The following is a 19,167-nucleotide window of genomic DNA, read 5'->3' on the forward strand; positions in this document are numbered from 1 at the left end:
CTGAGTTATTCAACATGAACCACAAAACCTGTTAGTGAGAATTATCCTTAAAATCTTTAAAGATGAATTGTAATCTGTGATGTTAATGTCATATTTTGTATATGCAGTACCTAAGGGGAAATGCATTTAAAGAACACAAAAAGTATATTTGCTCTAAGTCAGTAATCGGACCACCTATGGTTAGAACTCAACAATTTTTAGAGCCCCGTTCCCTCAGACACAAGCGCACACAATCATGCACCCTCATTGAAGAGAAGATATAATGAAGACAAAGTGTTGTATACAGATAGTCCGAAAACGTTTTAGAGGCCAAACCTCGAGGCACAAATGTTTGAACAGACACAACAGGCTGGGGAAACAAGGTAGTACTCAGACATAGTGTTGATCCACCACTCACTCTTCCGGCAGGAAATGGGTTACGGAAGCATTACAGTCACTGAAAGCGACATTTGAATACATTGTCTCGGAATAATAAACTAATGTCCAAATGAAACTACACCAAGCACATTTTCCATGTATATTTTCATTCAATATTCCTTTTGGTATGAAAAGAGACTTGAGCGTATCCCATGTTCGAAACGAAACGTATTCGATCAAAAAAGGCGGGAATATTTGATCAACTGGGATCAAAACACCCACTTTTCCAAAATGTTGTTATGTCCACTAGTACATACTGCATGTACAGCCCAACTGTATATAACTGGTGACTCTACACGATCACGATTTCTGTGCGATCACAGCAAGAAAAAGCACACATTTAACAGCGACTGAGGTGGAGAGAGTCGTTGAATTGATCCAATAAGAAGAAAACGCTCGTCGACGTCGCCAGAAAGTTAGGATGCGCGCACACAACCGTAACCATGAAGGTTAATGCAGCGTTTGGGTCAAACAGTTTGGACAAGAGACAGGCCGAGAAGCGGGAGATCACGCCTATTAAAGACCGTCATATCCGGGTACTTCATCTTCGGAACTGTTTCATCACGGCGACGTTAACGGCAAAGACGGAACTGAGACACGTGATAAGTCGACAAACCCTTTGCTGGAATAAATGAACGGGTTTAGTTTTACGCCACACTCAGCAATATTCCAGCTGTATGGCGGCGGTCTGTAAATAATCGAGTCTGGACCATACAATCCAGTGATCTAAAACATGAGCATCGATCTGCGCAATTGGGAACCGATGACATGTGTCAACCAAGTCAGCGAGCCTGACCACCCGATCCTGTTAGTCGCCTCTTACGACAAGCACAGTCACCTTTTATGGCAAGCATGGGTTGCTGAAGGCCTATTCTACCCCGGGACCTTCACGGGTCCCTTTGCTGGAGATTACAGGTACATCATCATGCCGGCACATGGTATCCGAGCACGTCGCACTACCGTAATACCGTTCATGACTCAGTAAAAGCGAGCCAACTGACTGGTGTGGGTCACGTGACTTGGACGCTGGCAACGGCGAGAACTGGCATGGGTCATGTTTTCCGACGACAGCAAATTTTGCATCGTCAGGAACTATGGTGTTGGCAGCGGGTGTACCGAAGGATTGATGAACGTTTGGCACAGTATTTCGTTCATCAAGTCCTGACATTCGGAGGCGGAGGTTGTATGGTTTGGATTAATTTACGCCACTTTGGCAATATTGCAGAAATATCACGGCGGGAAATATTATCAGGAGACATCACGACAGAATCCGTGTCGTCACAACGGTTTAGGGTATGCAGGAACACGCAATAAAGGAAAAGCTTGCCACAACTGTTCTTTGTCATATTCCATCACAAACACCACACAATCATCGAACAAAACGCTAATATTTATGCATATATACTGGGTACATGAAGAAACAGTGCACACAGAAAAAAATGCATTCGGAATTGGAATACAACACTACAAAGACGACATAAAGTAGACACATTATAAGCTGAAGTATCGGACCACAACAAAATGTCAATATCCGCAACGATGACGTCGGAAGCTCACAGTCGGAAAAAGGGGTTACATGACGACGTCACAATATCAAGAAAGGGTATGACCACTGTGTGCGGTTGTCTTGATGTTGTATATTCAACATTACATTTATACGCTAAACTTAAAACTGTTTTCTGCTTAGAAAGCTAGCTTGTAAACATAAAAGCAAAAGAAGCAAGGCTCAGGATTATGTTGCTTAGACTAGGTGAATTACCTATCTAAAAGAATTTGGTTGATATTATGGTGTTTCGCGTCAATTTCGCTTTTGTCATGTATGTCATTCAGATTATATAGAAGATGAATTTCACTTCCTTTATAAATGTCCTTTGTATAATGATGTAAGAGTTAAACACTTTGACAATATCCCTTTGTACACAAATGAAGACATCATGATCTATAATCTCCAAAGTAAAAATCAGTCTGTTTTGATGTCCATTTCAAATTTTATGAAAGCCTTAAACATACGAAATAGATTTGTGACATAAGTATCACTCTAAGCATCATTTTGTGTATATTATTCTGTACGTGGGCCAACGGCCTTATTACTCAATAAAGGAATTGAATTGGATTGACCAATGCAAACATCGTGTTGCAACGACATTGAAAATGTGCTGCCACCCGTGTTTGGCTCAGTCCTGCTCGAAGGATTCCGATGTATTCATGACGTTGAGCAGATGTTGATCTTAGCAGGATGTGCAGGTGACTTCTAGTGTGAATTTGTGAACGTTTGAATGACCAAAGATCAAGTTTTCGACAGTGGCAGCAGTTTCTGAGTTTCCCATGTGTGCAGCTGCACGGTCTGCACTTGCAGTAACATACTGTAAGTCCATTGGCCACCATCAATGACGTCACGTCGCCTGGCACGTGCATGAGCGTTTGATTGTCACCAATACTTGCTATGTTCACACCTGTATTATTGTATAAAGACACTGTGTGCCTATATTCATATTTTAGGTGTGAACAGTTTCTTTATGTGGCTAGTATATTTTATGGATTAACTAAAATGGCATACCTTGGATCCTTCTGAACTACATCAAATGGGGGTAGTCTGTTTATATATACGTCTTTTATGAATGACATAGTGTAGCCTGTAGACCTACGGGGCAGTGGAATATGTGGAGTACAGTCATCTGTTTACTGAGGGGACAGCGGGATATGTCTGGTACAGTAGTTTGTTTATTGAGGGGACAGTGGGATATGTCTTGTGCAGAGGTCTGTTTACTGAGGGGACAGGGGGATATGTCTGGTATAGTGGTCTGTTTACTGTGGGGACAGAGGGATATATCTGGTACAGTGGTCTGTTTACTGAGGGAACAGTGGGATATGTCTGGTACAGTGGTCCGTTTACTGAGGGAACAGCGGGATATGTCTAGTACAGTGGTCTGTTTATTGAGGGGACAGAGGGTTATGTCTGGTGCACAGGTCTGTTTACTGAGGGAACAGAGGGATATGTCTAGTACAGTGGTCTGTTTACTGATGTACTGCCCCCAGCAATTTTCTAGTTACATGGCCGCGATCTGTAAATAATCAAGACTGGATCAGACAGTCCAGTGATCAACAGCATTAGCATCTCTCTGCGCAACTTGGAACCTATGACATGTGTCAACCAAGTCATCAAGCCTGACCACCCAATCCTTTTAGATGCTTCTTACGACAAGCATGGGTTACTGAAGGCCAACATTCTAACCCAGACCTTCACCGGTAAATCTGTTACAGATGACTTACAGAAAGCACCTGGCAGATTTGAACAATTATTACTCAAGAAACAAATTAAATGCATGACTATGAGAAACTCATGTAGTTTCATACAGTTTCAGAAAACTACAAGAGTAAAGAACATGAAGTGCCAAATTCCCACAAGTACAAATCCTTTGTTAAATGCAATGTCAGCATATATATGTTATTGACAAACAATGAAAACTGAATGTGATTTAATGATGGCCAGCTGCTGCTGCACACCCTTTATGTAAATGAAACAAATTACAGATGTATGTGTTTTCAACCATGACAAGTGCTTGTCCACTTTGTTAACACAATAACACACAGTAGAACATGCTGTCACCACATGTACTTACCGTGGCTATTAAATGATTAGAGTGCTTGGAATATTGCCCAAAGCTATTTAGAATATATTATGGCTCAAGTCATTCTAATTCAAATTAGGGCAGTTGGCTTGACGCTACAAATATATTTTCATAAATAACATTTTGAATTCCTATTAATTTTGTTATACATGTATGTACTGAACTTGACCTGAATACTGATATGTAAATTTTTCACAATGCCTCTTCTCCATCTTCTGGGGTGGTGGGGTAGCCAAGTGGTTAAAGCATTGCTCATCATGCTGAAGGCACAGGTTTGATTCCCCATATGGGTACAATGTTTGATGCCCATTTCTAGTGTCTCATGCCATGATATTGCTGGAATATTGCTAAAAGTGGCTTAAAACCATATTCACTCTCTCACTCACTCACTATCCATCTTCTCCTTCTGTGACATGGATACTAAGAGCAGCACACTGTGGTGATCCCTGATACACTGAAAGTGTATTGGAGGTTTGCAAAAGATGGTGACTAAACTGAAAATCTCCAGATTTTGTTGGCCAAAACATGCATGTGTAGCAGGGCGTGGAGACAACCCACAGATGATGCCTTTACTTCATCAGCTGACATGGTTAAAATCATTGGTCATGTGGACCAGGCGTGCATCAGCAGGGTCGAGTTTAAATCCCAGCATGTACTCAGAAACATTTTGGTCGCTATAAACATGCCACATTTCCCCCTTGTCTAATATTGGCCAAATCTGGTGGTAGACGTTTACAGACAATGATGGATGACAAACAAAATACACCACAACTTCATGAATTTACAGCCAGGTAGGCCAAAAGAGATGAAAGCATTTATCTCTTCTAACTTTATTTCTATTTAACAAGCTCACATTATTCAAAGACATATTTATATGTAAAGACTCAAAACTACTATTCACTAACATTTGTCTCTCAAAAGCATGTAAAGCAAAAATGTCAATGGTTTTGGCACAGATATAATGACATGGCACTCAGTAAACTTCCTGTCTGGGTATGATGTGCAACAACACTGATAAGCATGTTATGATATAAACAGAAATAAAATATCTCTAAGGTAACAACCAGCACAGGTTGTGGGCAACATGCCTACAATACCATGGTGGGGTACACCAGAACACCTGGTGGCACAACACTAATGGAAATGACACACTTGAAGACACTTGACGCAACTTACTAGTGATCTTTGATGCAGGACAGTATCTGGAACAGGTGCCAGACTGTCTGCCTGTGATATCTGAACTCTGAAGACTGACAGTATATGGAAGGGGTACCAGACTGTCTGCCCATGACCTCTGAAGACTGACAGTATATGGAAGAGGTACCAGACTGTCTGCCTGTGGTCTCTGAACTCTGAACACTAGCAGTATATGGAAGGGGTACTAAACTGTCTGCCTGTGATATCTGAACTCAGAAGACTGACAGTTTATGGAAGAGGTACCAAACTGTCTGCCCATGACCTAGGAGACTGACAGTATATGGAAGAGGTACCAGACTGTCTGCCCATGACCTCTGAAGACTGACAGTATATGGAAGAGGTACCAAACTGTCTGCCTGTGATCTCTGAACTCAGAAGACTGACAGTATATGGAAGAGGTACCAAACTGTCTGCCTGTGATCTCTGAACTCTGAAGACTAGCAGTATATGGAAGAGGTACCAGACTGTCTGCCCATGACCTCAGAAGACTGACAGTGTATGGAAGAGGTACCAAACTGTCTGCCTGTGATCTCTGAACTCAGAAGACTGACAGTATATGGAAGAGGTACCAAACTGTCTGCCTGTGATCTCTGAACTCTGAAGACTAGCAGTATATGGAAGAGGTACCAAACTGTCTGCCTGTGATCTCTGAACTCTGAAGACTAGCAGTATATGGAAGGGGTACCAAACTGTCTGCCTGTGATCTCTTAACTCAGAAGACTGACAGTATATGGAAGAGGTGCCAGACTGTCTGCCTGTGATCTCTGAACTCTGAAGACTAGCAGTATATGTATGTGCCAAGTTTGGTGAAGAAATATTTCACATTTTTGAAGTTCTGCTCTGGAAAAACATTGCATGGATGGAAGCACTAACACAGTCTAAAATAATAAACCCTGCAAAATGCTTTGTGGTGGATAACAAAAGCTGATGCTTCAAAATCTGGACAGTCTGTTATCTAGATCCAGAAGCAAATACTCAATGCAGTCCATGCTAGTGTAGAACATGTGGTAAGTCTAAAATTACTACAGTTTCTGGTTGAAAATATAGAAAGTTTCTGTGCTCCTCTTTGTTATAATGAAATGATAAATTAGGAATTTCTTTTTTTTTTTTTTTGGTAAACATTCGTCAAGGATCTAGACAACTCCAAACTATAAACAGCAATTCATTCAACTGCATATAACCATTCCCAAATGAATTTGAAGCTATACTATACTATATGCATAAATCAGGGTAATATGACTGATGTGACATATGAACCATACTTAGAGGAAGCTATGATTTCAGATGGGTCCCATGTATCACAATAGAATGATGATATCATTCCCTGGATTATCGATGATGATTAGCAGTTTTATACATCGTGCTTTATAGACAATGAAACACCTGGTTAATTTGTTTGCTAAATTATACACATCCATGATTGTGATCTATTCAGAAAATATTCTGTTGTGACAAGATATGTCTTGGCAGAAACTCTCAACATCATATACCAAATTCAAATGAAAGGAGTGAAAATGGAAAAGTATATTTTCATTAACGTAATAAAATAGGAAAGACCAATATACTTGTTTTTCTTGTTCATTGCTGATAGGAAAAGAAACAAATCATCTGAAAGATCGCCTTGACTGCAACAAAACGAAAACATTTTCAAACTACAGAAACACAGAATTTAATTAGAAAATAAAGTTCGGTCTACCCCAGTGTGCTTTGTAATAAAGTATAGTTTTGACCTGAACTAAGTAATTAAAGCATGAGGAGGGTACAGCAAAATATACTTTATTACAAAACACACTGAGGTAGAGCAAACTGTATTTCTTTTCTAAGATGCCATATATAATACTTTTTAATGATAATAATGATTTAAGACAGAAAACAAATGGTATCAGTGACCTAGATTAAGAATCCTCAAACAGGACCTACTGACGTGCTGTTCTATTGACACCGACGTCAAGATAAATGTTACCAGAAAAATAAATGATAAACAATTTGATGACTGTTTACATTAGGGTTTAATATCTTCTCTAAATTATTTTAATGGCATCTGTGATTAACATAAACCATATGGAGTAATATGAACGTCGCATTTCCACTACCAACGTAAGTTTAGATCAGTAGAACCAGATGAATTTGACTAGTCATGCGAATTCCAAGATTGCACTGTGGGAATGTAAACGTTCAGAATGTTACCATGTCACCGTTAAATTGCGAGTCGAAATGAGACATTTTATCAGTCAGAAAACAGGAATGTAATGTTTCCTCCAGTGATGATAGCTGAGTAAAGCAATGCACACCAAGAAACAGGATGTAACAGAGTAGTTTACTATAGGAAACCCTATAAGGCGATGGCAACTGTCATGCATTGTAACATCAGGTACATTGTGACGTAATACAAAAGCATTCCATTACGAGGGGACAGGCTAGAATGGCACAGTGATGCCAACGTATTGTGACAAAAGTGCACATCATCATCTGATAAAGTACAGTCAATGTCTTTGATCTGACACTGAAGCATCTTAGAAGGCTAAATAAAAAATGAAATGTTTCTCAGGCACCGGCACATCACTTTTATTTTTGCGCGTGACAAATTTTTAATGTCATTTAAAAAAATAATTTTTACTTGGCTGTTCCCAATCATCCATTTGTCCACTATAAAAATGAGTGTCTGTAAGAATGAATGTGACTGAACCTACAACTCATTAACACATGCTAAACTTCCCAAGCTGTATTTATGAGAAAAAAAAAAAAAAATGTATTCCTCTCGCATCACTTTTTTTTCCATCCAAAACTAGAAACACAACCCTCATCACTTTTGAAAAAAATGTGCCCAGGAAACATTTAATTTTTTTTTTATACAGCCTAACAAATCTATAAATTTTCCAAAATTTCCAATGAGACAATAAAAACAATTCATCAGAGAGGTCAACAGTCAAGTGTTTGATCTTGTAGGACAAGAGTTTCAGCAGCTTCAGCAGTTTTTGGATTTATGTTTTTAACATTCGTAACAAACATTTGTAACATGCATTATCTCAATGTGCACTTTACATATTCTTCAATCCATTTGTATATGGCCGTGTGTAGGGCATAATAATTAACAAACAGATGAGTGCTCCAATACAACCTTGATCAATGAGATATATACATATTAAAGTCTATTTATTGCTTTCATTTGTTCAAACTTTATTTGACAAAAAGTGTTTCAAAATACTGACATTCACAGAGTGTTCGTTTGCTTAGTTAACTGTTTTTTTTAATATTTTGCTGCATCTTCCAGCTCACTTAAAACATAACTTATTTCTTTTGTGAACCCCGAAAGAACAAGTTGCATTGCAGTGTTTAAATTGGTATCATTCCCAAAAGTGCTGAAAATCTTAGGGACCGTTCATAATTTATCACTTGGTGAGGCGATGAGGATTTTTATATTTTTCAAGAAAATGAATGACCCCCCCTGAAAATCCTCATCGCTCTCCCTGGTGATAAATTATGAATGGTCCCTTATTCCTTATGGATTCTTTGGATAAATCTAATCTGGAAAAGGTTTTCCCGGTATATTTTCATTATGATTTTAAACAGTCTTAAGCCAACAAATTTAGACTAAGGAGAATTTTCACCACATACATTCTTCATTACTCAGGAAAAGAGGTCCACGTCTTTATCCTCATCCACTGTATTTTGTTGAATATAGGACAAAATATCATCACTACTTAAAACTGATTTCTCTTGAGTCTTCTCATCAGATTCAAGCCTGCTGTCTGTCTTTGGCTTGTCACCTGGTTTGGGTTTGAGACCAGGTTTCGGTTTAAGACCAGGCTTAGGTTTGAGACCAGGTTTGGGTTTAACATTGTCAGCTTCTCCTGTTGTCTCATCTTGTTTCTTCTTTGACTTCTTGGTGATCTCTGTTTTCATTAACTGTTCAAGATCCTCATCAATTCTGAAAAGGATACAGTGTTGAATAATGTTGATTAACATTTACCACTTAAAAAGATGAACACTCTGAAAGTAAACACATCGTTATAATCTGCATGAAGAAACAATGCATGTCTCAGCATTCAGTTCATTCAGTGTCAACCCACTCTCTTCCTACAGACTTTACACAAGTCACATCTTCCTATATAACCTCTGCAATCAGCGACGCTATTTCAAAAGAGATCAACCACAATATCTCGGTAAATTCCATATGCTTCGGAAAACTAGAACCTCTACCCATGCGTAATGTGTGAAACCATGATCCAGATATGAGAGGATTCAGTTGATGGACACTACTCAAAAGATGGTCAACAACAACCAACAATTTAAATTTATTGATTGGAGAATGATGAAGGGTGTGTGCCTTTACAGAGAATGAGAATGACTCCCAGTTAGGGACATGTACACACTCAATGAAAATCACATTTAACATTTGAAAAAAATAAAATTTCACAATATGGACATCATAAACATCTATTGACAACATAGATACTGTATTAACTATTTAACAGTATGCTATGACAAATAAATAAATGTGCCAAGTATATCACTTGTTATGGAGCAACCGTCAGAGCCGACACCAAGCACATGGCCATGGTCAAATATATTTGAGCTACTTGTAACAGAATAAATAACACCCGATCCTGTTAGTCGCCCCTTACAACAAGCATAGTCGCTTTTTATGGCAAGTATGGCTTGCTGAAGGCCTATTCTACCCCGATACCTTCACAGGTCAAAATATGTATGACACGAGATTTGCCAACTACGTACAAAATATACATTAGCATAAGTCATCTGTTGTGGTGGATTTATTTGTGGCCCCACTTTCTATTATGGGTTTCTGATTTTCAATTTAACATAAAATACCAAATCTATCCTTCGCATATTGGTTAACTAACTCCATGGCAGCTGCCATATTGGATCTAAGTCGATGTAACACATGATCAGATTGGATAGAAAGAAGGGAGATTCAAGTTGCGATTTTTGGCTGCTAGGGGATTTTACGAGAATGGGGACATGTGACCAGATTAGAAAAGAGGTTATGTTGGAAGACATGACAGGAGTAACTTCTGTGGGAAGAGAATTGTGTCAATGATACACTATTTCAGTGTCAAATAACTGCTGGAGAGATGGTAACAACAAACCTTGCAGGCACGGACGCACGCACGCACAGTCTTGTAGTGGGAGGCATCCTATGTATGAAACATATGCTATTGACACTGTTTTTCAGGGTCAAGTTATGGGGTTGGCTTATCTAAGGTAATGTGCGGTAAGACTTTACTGCTATTGAGCTGCTTACTGAAATAGTGAGGGATCTGTTTCATCTGTGCTGGTGGGTGCAGTGACAGAGACCGGTTTATCAACAACAGCGTCAGGGAGGAACAGTGAGGCATCTTCTTCTGATATCCCTCCACCAAAGTCTTGTGCTTCAAACAGCAGAGTGGAGGCTACAACACCACAATCCCAGAATGGATGCTGAGTTACTTGTTACACGTAACTACATGTCTCAGTTTTGGGGGTCTCACTACAAAAATAGTTACCACATCAGCAATGAAAAATTAAAATGGCAATAACACCCTACATGGTACTGCATATAGACGTTTGTCATGATAAAGGGAAGAACAGTAATGATTGACCAGATTTTGAAATGTCCATGGGAGACAACTCTGTCAATTAAAATCCAAACCAATCGAAATGGACTAATATAATGGACAAACTGACTCAAATCGTAAAATGATAAAATGAGAGTCCAGTGACCCCCCTGATACAAATACATTCAATTAAGTGCACAATAACAACTCATAACTGTGTCATAACTGTGTCTTTGTAAATAATTTTGGTGTGTTGACTTACACCCAGTAATCAATATTCCAGCCATATGATGGCAGCTTGTACACAACAGCATCTGGACCAGACAATCCAGTGGATGTTGTTACGGCAAACTCAAAGAATTTACTTGTACCTCAAGCTTGGTCACTGCAGCCAGACCATGCTGGCTTGATCCGACTACTGAGTAAGTGTATGACCCACCTTCTTCTCCTCCATCAGCTGTTTCCAGATCGGCAAATAGCTCAGCTCCCTCTTGCTTATCTTCATTGTCAAACAGACTTGCTTCTGCCCTTAAAACCAAATAAACAAAATTGTGAACATATGGCATCAAACTTCAAAACAATTACAAGTATGACTCATTATGAGGTTGTACATCATATCTGAAGTATGGAGGTTGTGAGTAATTTTGGTTTTATGCTGCTCTTGGAAATATTCCATCAATCCGAAAATGAGCCTGAAATATGCCTCATATGTGGGAGCCATTTGGTGAAGAGAACCGGAATCCTTGCAGTGAGAAGCAAATGAAAAGAGAGAAAGAGAAAGAAAGAGAGAGAGAGAGAGAACGATACCCTTCATCCCCTACGTTGTCATCCTTAGTTTCTGTCTTCTCACTGCTGTCTTCAGCACCACCATCGCTGATACCTCCTTTCCTAAAAGTCCCTGCTTTCATCGCACCCACACCTGAAATCAGTCATACACACCACCTGAACCTACTTGAAATCTAAACCTATCCAAGTCACAGGTAACACATAAACCTATCCAAATCACAGGCAATGCATAAACCTATTCAAATCACAGGTAAAACATAAACCTATTCAAATGCATAAACCTATTCAAATCACAGGTAACACATAAACCTATTCAAATCACAGGTAAAACATAAACCTATTCAAATCACAGGTAACACATAAACCCATCCAAATCTAAGGTAACAGAGAGTGAGTGAATGAGCGAGTTGTATATTACATTGCTTTTAGCAATGTTCCAGCAGTATCAAGGTTTGGGACACCAGAAATGAGAGGAATCAAACCCAGACATTTCTGCATGACGAGCAAACACTTTAACCATAAGGCTACCCCAACACCCCCTTGTAACAAATAAACTTATCTGAATCACAGGTAAGATATAAACTTATCCAAATCACAGGTAACTAACACACACATATTACTATTACAGGTTGTAATTATCATGACAACATTAAAAATTGTAGGAATGTGAAGTCATTATGGATGATCAACTTCTTTATTGGACAATAGTTGGATACTTATACCACTTTCACGCATTCACTACCTTATGCATGTATGTATCTATACCAAAATATCGCTATTGTACAATAAAAAAGTGGTCCATCAAACTACAGTTGCTCACAACTTCTAAAGACCTGTGAAGGTCTGGGATAGAACTAGGAGATAAACATACTGTGTTGGGAAATTAGATGAAAGTTATGCAGAATTGATAGTCTCTAAATTTCATTTGAAACTGAACACGTAGGATCGAAATTGATAGTGTCTATTTTTATTGATTGACCTATCAAATTTATGCATTTCACATAGCCATGGTAGAATAGGCATTCAGCAACCGCTGCTTGCCATAAAAAGGCAACTATCCTTGTCGTTAGAGGCAACTAATGGGAATCGGGTGGTCAAGCTCGCTGACTTGGTTGACACATGCCATCGCTTCCCAGTTGCACAGATGATGCTGTTGATCACTGCATTGTCTGGTCCAGACTCAATCATTTACAGATTGCTGCCACATAGCTGGAAAACTGCAGAGTGCGGCATAAAGCTACTTCTAGAATGCCTCTCAAACAGTTCATTACAAATTGTATCCTCAAGCGAAGGTATGAAACAGTTCCAATTTGAACAGTTTCAGTTCAGGTCATGTTTTGGGGACACTGTAAAAGTCATTGTGAAGCTATGATTTTATTTGGTCACACTTGTCTTCCATGTTTGCCAGATGACATTCATGGTTATCAGATGAGACCTAAGTATATACCTGACATAACATATATTTTATACATACATAAATAGGTTTTCATCATAATTTCTTGCAATGGTATGTCATGTTTGATGTATTGATTAAAAAGTGACAGAGTTTACCAAAAATATAAAAGATAGGTTTCATTTCTGTTGCCAATATCTTTTAAAAATTATTCATAATTGCAATTCCTTCTAATATTTCAGTGACAACTCTGTTATCTAGTTATCATGTTAATTATAACATAGGTTTTTCTTTGTTGTTTAAATTCTGCAAAGTATGTTTATGTTATTTATGCAAAATCAAAAATATGTTTACAACAAAATTCAGAAGATATTGTGAACTAAATAACAATTTAATTTTACATGAAAGCCTGTATTTGTGGTTAAATAGTTACCTAGGAACTCCAGTACAACTGAGGACGTGGCAACTTTTGGAACTGTTGCAAGGAATTTGAGGAAATGCTCCAGATCCGCACGGCGACTTCGAGCAGTGACATCGTTCATGAGGAGAACCTTCTTGGGCAGAGGAGGGAACACGGTGCCAGAAAACTTCTCATTCAGTTTGTTGAACAAGTCCTCAAAGTCAGTAAACTTTCTTTCAACCTAAAAGTATAAATAATCTGCATACACGTTTTTTCAAAATTAAATCTTGGGGATTTAATATATTACAAATTAATTATAAGTACATATTTTACACTAACTTTGAAATGGTAAAACATGACAATATCTACCAGGTACACACTTACAAAACATTCCAACAGTCTTTCTATCTCGTTTTCAAACTAGCCATTGGGTAGCAGTTTATTGGTCATTCCACTGAAAACTGTAATGTGTCCATTTTCAGGTGACTAAATCTTGGGTGTAAATGCATAAATATTAATCACAAATTTCCAATTCATGTTGTGATGGTTACAGCTAACAATAACCAATGATACAGCTTCATAGAGGTGACTTGTTTTCAACAGACAGGACCAAATGATTGTTTCCAAAAAATACTTCAGCACTTATTTTTTCAATACTGCGAAGTGGAAATATCTCCTAATTTGAGAAATTAAACCTTTAACAATGATTCCCACGTCTAAAATAAATTATTGACTTTTCACAATTAATTTGCACTTAGTCTGAAATTCTACATAAATTCATGTGAATTATTCTTAAAGAAAATTCAAGCATCCTTAGAGTCAGTATGTCCCATACATAATCTGGTCGGATATATAACATGACACATAACCCATATTACATTACACCCTTTTCCAAATTTAAACTTCACATGGGTGATTACATTCATATTTTGTCAATCCTGTTTTAAAAATAAGAAGTTTCTTCCCTCTCCAATTCATCTGTGTCCACACAGTTACCTACCATAAACTGCACAGTGTCTGATTCCTTGTGCTTGGGGGATTTGAAGAAAGGAAGATTGGAAACTGCAACAACTTGATAAATATATGTTGATGACAATAAACCAGAGACATGCTTGAATGTAGGCACAGTTAGATCAATCCCCGTGTCTTTGTTCTTCACCTCCCTACAACATAAAATTGATTCATAGCATAATCAAACATACTTTTATGGTAGAAACAAAGCAAGTCTTGATGAGGAAAATAGACAGAAAGTCAGTGAAAGTTTACGCTATTAATGATGATTATGATGATGGGTTAATCACACACCTGACAAGTCATTATGCTGATACCTTCATCACAACAGACATAATGACAGATCAGTTATACTGAGAATGGCAGAAAGATATTACACACACAATGACACTTTGACAGAAAAAATGCACGTTGACATCTTGATTATGAGGAAAAGATGAAGATGATAATGGCGTATTGTAACATTCTCTCCCTCAGGCTAAACATAAATACTTTTTGAGATCCATCACAAGTCACAACTTTCATTATACAACTTATGGTGTCTTTGCTATTAATTTTCATTTGGATTGGATTTTTACTGCAACAACAAAAACAAACGGAACAAACAAAAAAGCACAAGATTTAAGATACATCTGAACAAGGAATATGTATCTACGAGAAGACATTTGTCATTATCATGTTATCGTAACATGTGCTTTTGGTAATATCAACACAAAAACCCTCCAAGCCTTACTTGAGTCTTCAAATCATTAAGTTTTAATAAATACACTTGCTAACTACAGCGTGTCTGACATTAATTGTGAGGCCACCTAGTTCCGAATTGATCATAACGGTCAGCAGAAGTCAGCACCGCAAATTTGCTACCTGACAGTGACTGTTGCAGTCGGCATGATTGGATCCTATCTTGTCTTGGAACCTCCAAATGGCTACACCCGCTTCTAGGCTTTATTTTGTACGTTTATTATATGCTCATGCTAACACGCCCACATTTCAGGGCTACCGCCATTTTGAACGTCATGTGACTCATATGCTCCACACAGTGGTGTATTTATATTTCTATGCTAGAAGTTTAAGTCGGGTTAGGTTATTTTCATAGAATTAGAAAAAGTTTAAACGATGTTTGTTAAGTTGATAAAAGGATCCCGAGCCATATGCAAGAGTACTCTACACATATGTAAATGTGTGGCTCATTATTCACCTAACGTGCAAGTATCTTGGTACGTGTGGGTGCTTAGAAATAAAGTGTCTCATAGGTTATCGCTTGTTTCGGTAAGCTGCAGAGTAAAGTTTGGGGAACATTTCTTCTGAAGTGGCTGGACTGTGCGATGCGTGTGCTGGTTTAAATCCTATTATATATGGCGGGCAAACATTCATGTACCCCAGTTTTTGTATGGACAGATACGTTACTTCATCACTTGTAAGTCGTGAGAAATAGATACAAAACAACAACAGGTATGAATGTATTTTATGGAAATGTTGATACCGTTTGTAGTACAAAACGGTTCTCTCTGACTAAGCCAGAGTCGATCTCCACCAGGGAGACTACATATGTTGCAGATTACACCTGGTCTAACTAAAAGGGTTTTATTAAAACAACATTGCACTACGGTGAGGTGAGACATGCGAGCCAGGTAATCAGCATCAGCAGCGGGTACAGGTCGCACTGTGAAGCATGCCAAATTGTGGTTGGGTGAACAGAAAAACAACTTCAACAAGTTAATCAGCGATTACAAACAAATCATTTTCTTCTAAAACAACGGGACAATAAACGTGCACAATATATGGTGAAAAAACCCAGAAAGATGGAAATTTATTAACCTAACCTCCGCAAGAATGTATTTTCACCAAGAGTCAAATTGTCACGTATCTGTCACTCACATGCGATGCATCTGGTTCACTATGAAACAAACAGATATAATCAGGGATAATCTATAATCTGTATATAGTCTGTGTGATGTAACCAACAACTGGTAAAACCTTTTGACTGGCATGTAGCAGATCAACGCAGGATAACGCAAAACCCAAACCAGTATTGGCCCTTACGATACAACAACAGATGAAATCAGTAACGTGCTCATATAACGGCCATGGCATTTGTGACTGATAAAACAAGATCTGCCAATGTGTAATCCCTTCAAGATTGCCCAGAGGGATTTTACTTTAAATGACCAACAGATTGCAACACGAAAGTCTGGCCATTGCAGTCGCAATTTAAGTCGAACAGTTATTTATTTGTCATGAAGGATACCAAGGCATCTGCATCCTGCACATCAGACCCAAGTACTTTCCCTGGAAACCAATCGTCATTAACCTTCACAGCTAGCGTATCCCCTACATTTGGGTGTGCGATAACATGTATCGATGTAGACTACGTTTCTCTTAGCAGAACCGCAGGTGTAGCTGATAATGTGAATTGCTGTAGTCTTGTAGTAGCTGCAATGTCAGGTTCAGTTACATCGGTTACTACTGACGTCAGGCCATTGGCAATCCAGTCGTCACATGGTTGATCCCGATTGAGACAGATATCAAAGCAACAAGATGTCTCCTATATGGTCTCTGCTCGTAAATTGAGGAGACTAACAGCACGAATCGTCATAGCTGCAGGGAGTTTCTTAGATTTCACAGCGAGGTCATAGTCATCTTGGGAGTATAAAATATACCGGCTTGTTTTCTCAATCTCAGACGCCCATTTGTATAATCACGGCCACCCTGAACTGTAGCTTTACCGTGTTGCCTGTGCTGCTATACGTTTAGAATTAGTCCAGTTTTAGATTATGGAGCGTTTTGTATCGTGCAGCTCCTCTTTCAGTATGTTTTAAGATGGTGCTGATTGGCTGATACTGATAATGTGGTTTGCAGTAGTTTTGAAGAAGCTGTAAAAAGTCCGGCTCAGTTACGCTGGCTAACATCGGATTTCTTCTTGCTTTCGCGATAGGCTTTTCGGATTTCGGCATATCATACATATATATATTCACTTGTCTCTTGTCGATTGGTTTGCGAAATGCACATTTATGCAGAATTGGCATATTTAGGAGCCTGAAAGTAAACATACTTGGGTTCTCCAAGTTCTGTTAAACATATTCTGACACTGTCATGTGAAAAGATACATTTTGGAGTATAAACTGTTCATTACCAAAACAAGGGAGAGAGATTGGAGGAGGAGAGAAGACAAGGGGAGAGAGAATGGAGGAGGAGAGGAGGAAGGGAGAGAGACTGGAGGAGAGGAGGGAGAGAGATTGGAGGAGAGGAGGAAGAGAGAGAGAGATTGGAGGAGAGGAAGGGAGAGAGATTGGAGGGGGAGAGGAGGAAGAGAGAGAGAGATTGGAGGAGGGGAAAGAAGGTGTGGGGGTAGGCCAGTGGTTAAAGCGTTCGCTCGTCACACCGAAAACCCGGGTCTCATTCCCCACATGAGTACAAAGTGTGAAGCCCAGTTCTGGTGTCCCCGTCGAGATATTGCTTGAAACTTTCTTAAAACAAGGTAAAGCTAAAACTCGCTCGCTCACTCACTCAGTCACTAGACTGACCAGGCGACCTTGAATGAAACATACCCTATATGCCCATGCAAGAGAAGTCTTGTATTGAATATGTGGAAAGTCTAGGTTAAAATAAAAAGATAAAAATGAAGGAACTATCTGGATGCCTTCTGCTATATTTATGAATATACTTTTAGGACCGTTTTTTTCCTATTCCGTATTCCCAGTAATTATTGAGAACGTTGTCTCGGCAAATACCTGATACGTGTATATAACCTATAGAAGTGTTACTTACATGAATAAGTTGAGATCTGATTCTCTTACAGTCTAAGTGTCTTTCCAGCACTTTGCGAGACGTCCTTGCCCTGCAATACACAGCTGAATGCTCCAAAGCACACTATCAAAGAAAATCGTATGACAGCATATAACAATATTCGACCACTTCTTTCTTCATATGCTCAATGTTTCTAACAGGTGCATAGAAAGAGAATATTTTTCGCCAAAACTTTATAATTTGATAGTAGCGAGGATCTGCCCAACCTTTTAGCGACAATCACGTGTAAGCCCCTGTTTTTTTATCATAATGGTAGCTCCGCCCCTAAGTCCTATTTGGTTTATTCTGTTCGTCATTTGTCAACCCGAGAAGGTTCCGGAGTAGAACAGGCCTTCAATAACCCATGCTTGCCATAAAAGGCGACTATGCTTGTACTAAGAGGCGACTTACGGGTTCGGGTGGCCAGGCTCTCTGACTTGGTTGACACATGTAATTGGTTCCCAATTGCGCAGATCGATGCCCATGTTGTTGATCACTGGGTTTCCTGGTCCAGACTCGATTATTTACGAACCGCTGCCATAGTTGGAACATTGTTCAGTGCGGCGTAAAACTAAACTTACTCCTCATTTGTCCCCACACATTCTCTATTGCTGGCCTAAACATTTTCCTCTGGCAACCACTGTTTTGTGTAACCCCTAATGTATTTTGGGTCGTTATCAATCTGGAAAGTCAAATTCTCTTCATAAAGTGCTCGGGTCGTTGGAAGGATGGAACATATCGTTTTGAAATCATCTAAAACCAGCTATCCTTTTCGTCTGTTGTCAAATCTGCTACGACAGGGGAGACAACTCGTGGTGCAGTCAAGTTAATCCCTTAGCCTACAAGAGTTGAATATTCAGTCCCATATTGAGTTCATTACAACATAACGTTACACCTACAAATCTTAAAATTATACTATTAGTATTGGGAAACAGAGAGTTCTCAATAACTTATGTGTCACATGCTTGGGGGGCAGATTTACTCTGATGATGT

The 19,167-nt window shown here is 38.9% G+C and overlaps 1 protein-coding gene and 1 long non-coding RNA gene across 2 annotated transcripts in view; one reads left to right on the forward strand and one right to left on the reverse strand.

Moving 5' to 3' along the window:
- The window catches only part of LOC137278034 (uncharacterized), a 173,767-nt gene that overhangs the window by 121,437 nt on the left and 33,163 nt on the right, over positions 1-19,167 (forward strand). The window lies entirely within an intron of this gene.
- LOC137278031 (HCLS1-binding protein 3-like) lies at positions 5,891-15,404 on the reverse strand. The gene is made up of 7 exons (XM_067810070.1): positions 15,253-15,404; positions 14,378-14,540; positions 13,411-13,618; positions 11,606-11,717; positions 11,238-11,326; positions 10,507-10,654; positions 5,891-9,171 (listed from the first exon to the last, which is right to left on the reverse strand). Exons 1-7 carry the CDS (start codon positions 15,276-15,278, stop codon positions 8,871-8,873), a joined length of 1,047 nt encoding a protein of 348 aa, XP_067666171.1. The 5' UTR covers positions 15,279-15,404; the 3' UTR covers positions 5,891-8,870.

This window comes from Haliotis asinina, chromosome 3 (assembly GCF_037392515.1).
Source record: "Haliotis asinina isolate JCU_RB_2024 chromosome 3, JCU_Hal_asi_v2, whole genome shotgun sequence".
Classification (NCBI taxonomy): Eukaryota; Metazoa; Mollusca; class Gastropoda; order Lepetellida; family Haliotidae; genus Haliotis; species Haliotis asinina.

Coding starts and splice junctions, on each gene's coding strand:
- LOC137278031 (XM_067810070.1), bottom strand. CDS start 15,278: ATGCCGACTGCAACAGTCACTGTCAG. Junction 14,541..15,252: donor ACTGCAACAGTCACTGTCAG/GTAGCAAATTTG, acceptor TTTATGTTGTAG/GGAGGTGAAGAACAAAGACA. Junction 11,327..11,605: donor GACAACGTAGGGGATGAAGG/GTATCGTTCTCT, acceptor TTTGGTTTTAAG/GGCAGAAGCAAGTCTGTTTG.